The 12,453-nt window shown below is 38.6% G+C and overlaps 1 protein-coding gene across 1 annotated transcript in view; it reads left to right on the forward strand.

Annotated features, from left to right (window-relative positions):
- The window catches only part of LOC136871673 (solute carrier family 35 member F5), a 138,634-nt gene that overhangs the window by 32,006 nt on the left and 94,175 nt on the right, over positions 1–12,453 (forward strand). Inside the window, exons 4-5 of the mRNA XM_067145169.2 lie at positions 166–276; positions 360–512. Coding sequence (XP_067001270.1) covers positions 166–276; positions 360–512 — 264 coding nt within the window. The remainder of the gene's footprint in view (positions 1–165; positions 277–359; positions 513–12,453) is intronic.

Consider the following 12,453-nt stretch of genomic DNA (forward strand, 5'->3'; position numbering starts at 1 on the left):
GGGTGTCAAATCAAAAGACCTACATCTGGTGAGCCAAACTTGTCCTCGGACACTCCCGGCACTAAAAGCCATACTTCATTTCATATTATCTGAACCCTAGTGATAAGTTTCAACTTCTTCTACCTTCCTGCAGAAGCTTTTGATTACAATCTCTTTTGTTCACAGAGTGATCCAACATTTGTTCCTATAAAATTTCCTGAAACTGGGGATCGAAGTTCAGGAACGGAAAGTGATGATTCTTCTGTGAGATCTGTGCGATTCAGCAAACTTGCAGAGGTAATATCTGTGGAAACTTCAAGTTATATTTTAAATTATAGTGTAACTTATTTTAATTTTATGATTGGTAAATTGGTTTACAGGTGCGACACATGTCTGAAACAGATGCCACTGAGGCATTGATAGCTCGTTTGTCGTATCAAGCTAGTCTAAGAGCGGGAGAAGTTGCAAGACGAGCAGCAAGCAAATTTCCTATACAGAAAATAGCAAAAATAGCTCTTATGTTTTGCTTTTTGGTAAGTAAAGCATCTGGCTGATTATATTAAGTTCATTTATTTTTCTTGTAACGAAATTGAAGGATTGTGTATTTTGGAAAGTATCTGATGAATGATGTTTGAGAATGTGCACGGTACTTTCCACCCAGTGTGATTGATATCCATACTCTTTTGGCCCTGAAAATGGTCATTTCCAAATAACATGCACACAACCTATTAAATGGCTAGGCATATGTCACAGGCAAATGTCCGGGTTGTACCTTTGTTAAGGGCAGGAGCACCACCGTCCCAGTCCTAGTCCTTTACCAATACAGCATCGCTTAAAACCTGTATATTTTATTGGAACTTTAAACTGGTGGGAAGAAAAAAAAATGTAAAAGGAGATTTAGTCCTGTATTCTAGCATTGTGGCTATGATGATTATTTCTAGTTTTTTGAACCAAAGTTGATAGGTGGTTAGCTACTACTAGACCATTTTTCCAATTTAAGAAAGAACAATTGTTTTACATTGCCACGACTCAGGCATGTCTTATGGTGATGATGGCCATGACCTTAATTAAGGTACAGCCTGAGCATTTTCTGATGTAAAAATGGAAAGTGATCATCAGGCCTGCCGATAGTTAGAGCCCTGCACGGATGCAGATATCCGCAAAGTTAATGTCTTGGCGGATACAAACTGTATGGCAGTGCGGATAATTTTGCTGATAATTTCTAAACAATGACTTTTATTAATTTTCACTCAGGTATACTTTTATTTTTGCTTGTGGTTAGGCGACCCTTGAGACTGGTATGGGAGAATAGTAATATATAAAGAGCCTTGAAACCATAAAGCCGAAAATCTGTCCTAAGCTTAGCTGGCTCCTGTCCTCAATTAATGGAAGTAAGGAACAAAAGTCAATACGTCGGTAGTTTTCGCAAGAGGAAGTCTCTCATGAACCCGTGAGTGTAGGGGTTCTGGTGCCAGGTTTCAGGCCTATTGTATTATGTTAACAGATCTATCCGTTTCAATACCTTGGGTGTAATATACTGTAGTTAAATATTACAAAACCTGCTTATAACCATTTTGCGGGTGCGGATGAAGGAAGTGCGGAGCGGATGCGGATATTATTTTGTATATCCACGCAGGGCTCTACTGATAGTTAGGTTCGAACTGACCATCTCCTGAATGCAAGCTAGGCTAACAGCTGCATGGTCTGAACCATGCAGCCAGCTTGCTTGACAACAATCCAATTTAACCCTGTAGAGTTGTAGAGTTGCTCCATAGTGATCCTATTTGAAACTGTTCTTCAACTTCTATTCACCAACTTCATATCCTCAACGTGTTCTACAACTTCACCATATGCATCTGACTTTCGTCTTTTATCTTCAAGATCATGACTAACTCCGGATCTCTCGACTAACTTTGACTTTTATTCTCTCTTCTTTACTTTGATTATATACGATTTTTCGCCATCGTCTAATTATAACTGCCAGACTATCAACTTTACTTTTATGCAATCTTACTACTTGTTGTATAACAATCTGTTGTTTTATCCATTGTACTTATTTTAGCAGCCTTCTAATGTTAATTTTGTCAATACTTCCACTATTATATCTCATCACATTGTATTTTCAAACCATCATTGTTATTTTTAATGTTATTTTACTTCAAATCTCTTCAAGATTTTAAAATTCATTTCATTACTACATGTTATTTAGACGCTTCTTTTTAATTTAAGGTTAAGACTATGGCTGATGATGCCTTCAGGGAAGGCGAAACATGTACCACTATTAGCTAATAAATCTATGTAAATCATCCAAGACGATTTTGTATTGATTAGGTGGTCTAATAAATAACTTAATGTTATTATTTCAATCAAATATCATCAACACGGACCAAAAATGATATTTATTACATGCCATGTGACCTTTCCGCGGTGGGGAGGCTTGCGTGTCCCAATGATGCAGATAGCCGAGCTGCAGGTGCAACCATATCGGATGGGTATCTGTTGAGAGACCAGACTAACAAATGGTTCATCGAAAGGGGGTAGCAGCCTTTCGGTAGTTGCAAGGGCGGCAGTCCTAGATGATTGACTGATACGGCCTTGTAATAATACTCAACATGGCTTAGCTGTGTTGATACTACTACACGGCTGAAAGCAACAGGAAACTACAGCCGTAACTAACTCCCGAGGACATGCAGCTCCCTCTGTATGAATGATGTACTGATGATGGCTTCCTCCCGGGTAAAATATTCCGGAGGTAAACTAGTCCCCCATTCGGATCTCCGGGTGGGGAATACACGAGAGAGGGCGATCATCAGGAAGATGGATACCGACATTCTGCGAGTCGGAGCGTGGAATGTTAGAAGTTTGAATCGTTGTGGTAGGTTAGAGAATCTGAAAAGGGAGATGGATAGGCTAAAGTTAGATGTAGATGGTATAAGTGAAGTACGTTGGCAGGAAGAACAAGATTTTTGGTCAGGTGACTACCGAATTATCAACACAAAATCAAACAGGGGAAATGCAGGAGTTGGTTTAATAATGAATAAGAAAATAGGGCAGCGGGTAAGCTACTACGACCAGCATAGTGAAAGAATTATTGTCGTCAAGATAGACACCAAACCAATGCCCACCACAATAGTGCAGGTCTATATGCCTACTAGTTCAGCGGATGATGAAGAAATCGAAAGAATATACGAGGAGATAGATGATTTAATACAATATGTAAAAGGTGACGAGAATCTAATTGTGATGGGAGACTGGAGTGCAGTGGTAGGCCAAGGAAGAGAGGGTAGTACAGTAGGAGAATTTGGATTGGGACAAAGGAAAGAAAGAGGAAGTCAGCTGGTTGAATTCTGCACTGATCATAATTTAGTCCTTGCCAATACTTGGTTCAAACACCACAAACGACGGCTGTATGCGTGGACGAGACCTGGAGACACTGGAAGGTATCAAATAGACTTCATTATGATTAGGCAGAGATTCAGAAACCAGGTGTTGGATTGCAAAACTTTCCCAGGAGCAGACGTGGACTCTGACCACAAGTTGTTGGTCATGAAATGCCATCTGAAGCTGAAGAAATTGAAGAAAGGAAAGAATCCAAAAAGATGAGATCTAGACAAGTTGAAAGAAAAGAGTGTGAGGGATTGTTTCAAGGAACATGTTGCACAAGGACTAAATGAAAAGGCTGAAGGAAACACTATAGAGGAAGAGTGGAGAGTCATGAAAAATGAAGTCAGTAGGGCTGCTGAAGAAATGTTAGGAAGGAAGAAAAGATCAACTAAGAATCAGTGGATAACTCAGGAGATACTAGACCTGATTGATGAACGACGAAAATACAAGAATGCTAGAAATGAAGAGGACAGAAAAGAATACAGGCGATTAAAGAATCAAGTGGATAGAAAGTGCAAGGTAGCTAAGGAAGAATGGCTGAAGGAGAAGAGCAAGAATGTCGAAGGCTGTATGGTCCTGGGAAAGGTAGATGCTGCATACAGGAAAATCAAGGAAACCTTTGGAGAAAGGAAATCTAGGTGTGTGAATATTAAGAGCTCAGATGGAAAGCCACTTCGAGGGAAAGAAGACAAACAGAAATATAGCAGGAGCATATCCAACAGTTGGATCAAGGTAAAAATGTAGATAATTTGGTTCTGGAACATGAAGAGGCTGTTGATGCTGATGAAATGGGAGACCCAATTTTGAGGTCAGAGTTTGACAGAGCTGTGAGTGACCTCAATAGGAACAAGGCACCTGGAATTGATGACATTCCCTCTGAATTACTGACTGCCTTGGGAGAAACCAGCATGGCAAGGTTACTTCATTTAGTGTGCAAGATGTATGAGACAGGAGAAGTCCCATCCGATTTTCGGAAGAATGTTGTTATACCTATTCCCAAGAAAGCCGGTGTTGACAGGTGTGAAAACTACCGCACCATTAGTTTAGTATCTCATGCCTGCAAAACTTTAACACGTATTATTTACAGAAGAATGGAAAAACAAGTTGAAGCTGAGTTGGGGGAAGATCAATTTGGCTTCAGAAGAAATGTAGGAACACGTGAAGCAATCCTGACTTTACGTCTGATCTTAGAGGATCGAATCAAGAAGGACAAACCCATGTACATGGCATTCGTAGATCTAGAAAAGGCATTCGATAATGTTGATTGGACCAAGCTATTTATGATTCTGAAGATGATAGGGATCCGATACCGAGAACGAAGAATTATCTACAATCGGTATAAAAATCAGTCTGCAGTGATAAGAATCGAGGGCTTTGAAAAAGAAGCAGCAGTCCGGAAAGGAGTGAGACAAGGATGCAGTTTGTCCCCTCTCCGTTTCAGTGTTTACATAGAACAGGCAGTAAAAGAAATCAAAGAGTAATTTGGAAAGGGAATCACAGTCCAAAGAGGGGAAATCAAAACCTTGAGATTTGCCGATGATATTGTTATTTTATCTGAGACTGCAGAAGATCTCGAGAAGTTGCTGAATGGTATGGATGAAGTCTTGGGTAAGGAGTACAAGATGAAAATAAATTAGTCCAAAAGAAACGTAATGGAGTGCAGTCGAACGAAGGCAGGTGGTGTAGGAAATATTAGATTAGGAAATGAAGTCTTAAAGGAAGTAGATGAATATTGTTACTTGGGTAGTAAAATAACTAACGATGGCAGAAGTAAGGAGGACATAACATGCAGACTAGCACAAACATGGAAGAGCTTCCTTAAGAAAAGAAATTTGCTCACTTCAAATATTGATGTCGGAATTAGAAAGATGTTTTTGAAGACTTTCGTGTAGAGCGTGGCATTGTATGGAAGTGAAACATGGACGATAACTAGCTCAGAAAGAACGAGAATAGAAGCTTTTGAAATGTGGTGTTACAGAAGAATGCTGAAGGTGAGATGGATAGATCGAATCACGAATGAAGAGATCCTAAATCGAATTGGTGAGAGGAGATCGATTTGGCTAAATTTGATTATTTTCACCATTTTGGTCCGTATTGACTTATATACAAACTTCTATAAAATAATTTTCCGCCTTGTCAATAAAAAGTATAAAGTATTGACAAGGCGGAAAATTATTTTATAGAAATTTGGCTAAATTTGACGAGAAGAAGAGATAGAATGATAGGACACATCTTAAGACACCCAGGACTGGTTCAGTTGGTTTTTGAAGGAAGTGTAGGTGGTAAGAACGGTAGGGGTAGACCGAGGTATGAATATGACAAGCAGATTAGAGCAGATGTAGGATGCAATAGTTATGTAGAAATGAAAAGGTTAGCACTGGATAGGGTGGCATGGAAAGCTGCATCAAACCAGTCTGTGGACTGATTACTCAAACAACAACAGTAAGTGTGTGTTTGGAAGCTGTATAAAGTCTCTTCCTGCCATCTTCTGGTCGTCCATTTAAGTACGTGCATAGCCCGCCTTCCATTCCTCAATTCCTGTTTTGGCGCGACTCCATATGGGTACGTCAAGAGTGCTTTGTAGTGTGACAAATTCATTGTCAATCTCACACACGGATTGTTTATGTAAGTGTGCAGTGCTGTGAGTTTCCTTTTCTTTTTTAAGTCGTTACGAGTAAATCGAGCAGTAGAAGACTTAGTGCAGATAGTCTGGATCATATATCCAATAAGTCGGATGATGATGTAGACGAAGTATATAGTTACAGTAATTTTGAACCCAGTACAAAGCAAATATTAATCTCGCACGTTCACCCACATTTATGAATTAAATATCTCTAGCATACACTTCCTCACTGTACTCCGGGTTTCTGAGCCAACTGTTGCAACAATTATGACCGTCTTCAACGATATAGTCACTGGTTTCCCATGTTGCGCAATCATTACTGCTAGGTTCTCTTACACAAATTAAACGCTATAATACAAACATAATTGCATGTTGTATATTCAATATTCCCTAACTACAAATTCTTCTGATAATATTATTCTCTTACATTCTAATTTACCAAATTCGCATGATTTTCACAATTTTTTATAACAACATTTTATACAAAAATTTCCTAACCTAAAATTGGAAGATCGTCATTTACAAATATTTCCTGACCTAAAATCGGGGATCGTTCTTTTGTTCGGCTCCAGTATGTACAAGCTAACATGTATCTCATAATTAATGGCATTTATCGCGTCCCTGCAAAGGAAAAGGTAAGTATGGCCGAGCGTCGGGACAGAAACTACTTTCTAAGTGCGACCCCATATGGGGGCGTGTGTACGTGTACAATTCGTAGTAACCAATACCAATATTTTACCTAATATACATGATAAGTTAACCTAATATATCATAAATATATCCTCATTTCAGCGATCACTTGCTTGGTTAAGCCTGTGAATGTTTTGGCACCAGGTAGTAACTCGATGTTATTAGCTCACGGCACTAGACGGCAATCCTGTGAATTTTGGTCTGGCACTCAACGTGTTAAAATTAACATAAGAAGATTAAAAATTTATTTTAAAAAATATTTATTTATTTAAAAAAATTAAAATTGTATTTTTAATTTTCTTATGTTAATTTTAAGGACACTTCCTCTCAAGCATTGATACTTTGTCAATATATGAAGTTTTCATCTAAACAGTGTTATGTGGCTGAAGATGTTAATAATATACGGAACATGTACCACTTTTAACCAATAAGTTGCCTTAAGTAATTAATGTATCGACAGGGTGGAAAATAAAAAATACTTAGTTGTGAATCTGTCGACACAATGTTTTGCCGCTCGTTGCTAGGTTACCTGACATGCCAGGGCTTTTGTACTTCGTTTGGTAAGTGCTGGTCCCGTCCGGAAACCGAAAGAAACCAAATAGGAGTGTTTTAGTTCCTCTTTGCTCGGCAAAACTGCTCCGTTTCCTTGACAATGAAAAGCAGTTGCGGTGAAGAAACATGGCGGCACACAGTCTGACCGAAGCTGAGATTCTTGCGTCTATTTCGGCTGATTTTGATGATAGTGACCATGAAAGTGATGAGAATTTTGAATGTGGCGATGACAGTGATATATCCGTTAGTGATTCAAGTGACGATATTCATATCAGCGTCGCAAGAAACCATGGAGTAGGCGATAATATTATGACTCGTCCCGGTCCCAGTTATAGAGTGCTGACTTTGAACATACCTTGGAGATCGTGGAGAACAGGTGATGCAGGATTACCCAAATTTCCTAACAGACTAATAGACTTAAAATAGAACCAGAGTACTGGCAGCTCTTTTTTACTGATCAGTTGCTAACCTCTATTGTCCATCAAACAAACTAATTTGCTGAATTGAAAATACAGCAAAATACTCCACTTCAAAAGAGATCTATCTGCTTTTCTTGGAAAGCTGTGACATTAGAAGAGCTGAAGGCATTTATTGGTGTAATTATTAACATGGGGATGAACAGTAAGGCAGAAATGCAGGATTATTTCAGTGAAGACTGGTTGGATAAGCAGGTGTTCTACAAAGATGTGTTCTCTAGAGACAGATTTCTACAGATATTCTGGAATCTCCATCTTTCTTCCCCTGATGCTGATAAGGCAGGCCCACAATCTAGAGGTTCGAAGGTCAGAAATACAGTGTTGTACCTGGACACGAAATTCAGGGAACACTTCATTCCAGGAAAGAATCGAGTTTTGATGAAAGCACTGTAGGCTTCAAGGGTAGTGTCATGTTCAAGTGTTGCAATAAGCAGAAACCAATAGAGTGGGGACTCCTTATTTTTGTACTGTCAAGGCTCGAGTACTGTATACTGTACCAGGAAAAAGTTGTTGGGCAAGAGCATGGGAAGGATCTCAGGTTGCGTACGGTCTTACTGGAGCAGGTACAGAGGAGGAAGACTTCGCAGGGCGAATAATAGATGGTATTAACATTTTTGATAAGATTTATTAATGATTTAAAGAAAACCACCCTGCTTCTCATTCATTCAAAAAGCATATCTTCCTTTGACATGTTCAGAATGAAATTAAATTGCTGAATTGTTAACGCTGTTAAAACTGAACAAAATATAGTCATTGTCCTATTAACTGAAGCTAATATTTTATTCAGAGTTGGTATGCATTTCTTAAAAAGAAGTCTTGAATTTTTTATGGATAGCGTCTTTTGTATAACTGTTGTATTTTTCACTTAGCTTTGTCGCTTTACGGGTTTTGTTAGAAATAACCAGTTTTCTATCAACCTTACGTTCTTTCCTAGCACGGTAAATACTTGCCTTGGAAATACCAGTTACATTGGCCACTGCACATGTTACTTCATCCAGAGTACTTCCAGGATTTTCTTCGTGAAATTCGGAAAACACATTTAACACACACATCTTCTCTCCACTCATTAGTGGTTTCCCTTTTTTATGTTTAATTACAGACTGGCCTTTGTCACACATGGTTTACAATTACGGCACTTGTCGCGCGCGCGCGCACACATACATACTGGACGGACATTTGCACTTCCAAGTAATTAAATAGTATACTTGATAAATGTTGTGTATTATTTTTATTCGCAATACACTTAGAGCGAGCAAGCAAAGTGGACACGTGCTTTGGATCAGCAGTCACTGAGCTACTGGGCTCAAGGATTATGTTTGCGAAATAGATCATCATTTCCTGCAAACTCTTCCGTCAAGTTACTTGCCTCCCTATGTCTGGGAGGCGTAACATATTTGTATATACATGTGGGAAGAATAAGGAATACTCAAATTATATTGACAACTAGCAAGATACCCGTGCTTCGCTACTTTATAATTGAATGCTTATTGTTTTATATATAATCAGCCGAAATTCGCGATCTGACTGGTTTTCTGAGAGAATCCGCCAAATTTCGCGATCTGACTCGTTTTCTAATAGATTACGGCAAGTTTCCTCCCATTTTTCAATCTTTCTTTCTAGGAATTGATTTCGTACTTCCCGGGCTAGGTCCAGGTATTCCACCCGGTCAGTTGGGTCCCTAAATCTTTGCCATCTTTTCCTATAAGCATTTTTAATATGGATCAAATCCTTGAGGAGATCCGGCGTGGTTTCGTCTTGGGTGCCTTGGCGGTACTGAACCCGCGGCCGGACTGCATTCTTAGTCATTACCCGTCCAGGACCCGTTTCCAGCGCAGTCCGCACATTTGGCGACAGTCCAGAACATTATTATTATTATTATTATTATTATTATTATTATTGTAGATATTCTGGACCCCATAGCAAGATGCAAGACCGCTACTTGGCGATAAATTACATCTGCTGCCATTGTCATTGTTGACATTGTGACCAGCACCATTGTCGTGCGTAGGCAAGTGTGCAGGATTTCTGACGATACGAATGACATACTTCCGTGTATTATTGACCTTATTATAGAGGTGAACAGTTGGACGGTCAATCTCATTCCTATCGTTTATTTCAAAGGTGTTTAAATTTTTGTTTATATGCCAGGAGAATCTACTGTAATCTAAGAACGTTCTCCGAAGAAAAAGATGGCTCTTGAAAACGAACCCAGGAAAGATTAAAAATGATCGGTTTATGATCAGAATAAGTACATCGAAAATCTACAGCCTGTTTCCAGTCATTCGACAGGGTCAGGAATGGAATGAATAAAGCCCCCATCTAGCGGCGACAAGTGGAATTGTGCCGGCTGCCAAAACCTGTCGCACTCCTCTGGGGCAATGGATAATGAATGACAAATGAAATGAAATGATATTGGACAGTGTGCTGGAATGAATGATGACAGGGAAAACCGGAGTATCCGGAGAAAATCTGTCTCGCCTCCGTTTTGTCCAGCACGAATGTCACGTGGCATGACCTGGATTTAAACCACAGAACCGAGCTGTGAGAGGCCGGCGCGCTGCCACCTAACCACCTAAGCAACAGAGGCTCCTTATAAGTACATTATGAACAGTAAAATCAACTGGACTCACCTCCTTTTACACCCCACCGCCGTCAAGTTTATTTACCTCCCCCCCCCCCCCACACACACACACACACACAATTAAAAGAAGGCATGTTTCTTTATGTTTAAAGGAGATTCCAAACACCAATGTTCACGTCTACTACCTTCAGCTTTGGGATATAAGTATCCCCATAAAAATAATTCACTTTATTTCACTCCTTTTCCCACTCCCCCTCTCCCAAGTCCCCCAAGTGAATTTTCCGGCAAAAAACTTGTTTCTTTAATAGTAAAGGATCTTCTAAATACCAATTATCACGACTCTAACTTCTTCAGTTTTTGATTTCTGTGTCCTCATGAAAGGAATTCAACTCCATTTTACTCCCGCCCCCCAAGATGATTCCCTCCCCCCAAAACGCGTTTTCCTTTGTTTTTAAAGGAGGTGCAAATACCAATTTTCACGTCTGTAACAACTTTAGTTTTTATTAGATGAAGGTATTCTCATACAATTAAGTCAATTAATTTTTCAATTCTTTCACCTCCCCCTCCCCCCACTTAATTGGATTTTCCGAGAATACGTGTTTCTTTGCTTTTAAAGCAGATTCCAAATATTAAATTTCACGTCTGTAACATCTTCATTCTTGAGATATCAGCAGCCTAATTAAAATAGCTCAACACCATTTTCAGACACTTTTACCCCCCCCCCCCCCCCCCTTTCCACCCAAGTGGTATTTCGGAAAACTAAAAATACACGTTTCTTGATTTTTAATAGAGATAAAAAATACCATTTTTCACTTCTGTAACATGTTAAGTTTTTTGAGATATACTGTACAAATTCTCATTTTAAAATTTCACCCCCTTTTTAGTTCCCCTTAAGTAGAGTTTCCTAAAACAAATCACCTATGTTTCTTTATATTTTCAGGAGATTCCAAATACCACTTTTTCTGTTTGTAACATTTTATGTTTCTCGGGTATTCTGTAGATATAATCTTTCAAAAGATTCACCCCAATTTGTTACTCCTGTTTTAACCACCATTAATTGGATTTTCCAAAAACAAAAAAACACGTCTTTCTTTATTTTTAAAGAAGATCCCATATACAAATTTTCAGTTCTGTAATATCTTAAGTTTCTGAGATATATGTATCCTCATTAAAGGCATTCAACCCATTATTCACCCTTTTACACCCCTCCTATTGGGATTTACAGAACACAAAAAAATATGTGTTCCTTTATTTTTAAAGGAGATTCTAAATATCAATTTTTACATATGCAGACTTTTAAAGTTTTGAGATATAGATAGAGACATTTTAAAAATTCACCCCCATTAATTGGATTTTCCAAAAACAAAAAATACGCATTTCTTTATTTTTAAAGGAGATCCCAAACACCACTTTTCTGGTCTGTAATATCTTCAGTTTCTGAGATATGAGTACCGGTATCCTGATTAAAGGCATTCAACCTCTTTTTCACCCCTCCTATTGGGATTTTCTGAAAACAAAAAAATACGTGTTTCCGTATTTTTAAAGAAGATTCTAAATGCCAATTTTTACATCTGTAAAATTTTAAAGTTTTGGGATATAGATACACTTATTTTAAAATTTCACCCCTCCCCTTTTCACCCCCTTAGCGACAGAATATCCAAAAATCCTCTCTTAGCGAGCACCTACATGTTAATATGAATGTATCCCCAAAATTTCATTTCTGTTTGTCCAGTAGTTTTGGCTCGGCGATGATGAATCAGTCAGGACAAGTTACTTTATATATATAGATAATAAGCAAGAGCATCATATGGGACTTATTACATTTCTTCTAAACTATGTAAGTTAAGCAACGTTAATTTTTGTATATTTGTTCATGTAGGAAGTGTGTTACTAAAACCAAACCTCGAAAATGTTGTGTACTCCGTCTCTCAAAGATGGTGAGACAGACTGTAGTGTTTCCATGTCCCTGTTGAATAATTTTTATTCGGATATTCAGTCGTAAGTTTTCCCGCTTAATACATTCTGTCTTGTTTCCTGCAGAAACGTCTTAACAAAGTTTTACTGTATATCTTTGTGTAGTCATTTCTTCATATAACTTTTAATCCTGCCTTGTTCTGTCATGGTTCTCCTTCTATCAGATTTCCTTTTCTCCTCCTTGAGAGTATGCT

Source organism: Anabrus simplex, chromosome 4 (assembly GCF_040414725.1).
Source record: "Anabrus simplex isolate iqAnaSimp1 chromosome 4, ASM4041472v1, whole genome shotgun sequence".
NCBI lineage: Eukaryota > Metazoa > Arthropoda > Insecta > Orthoptera > Tettigoniidae > Anabrus > Anabrus simplex.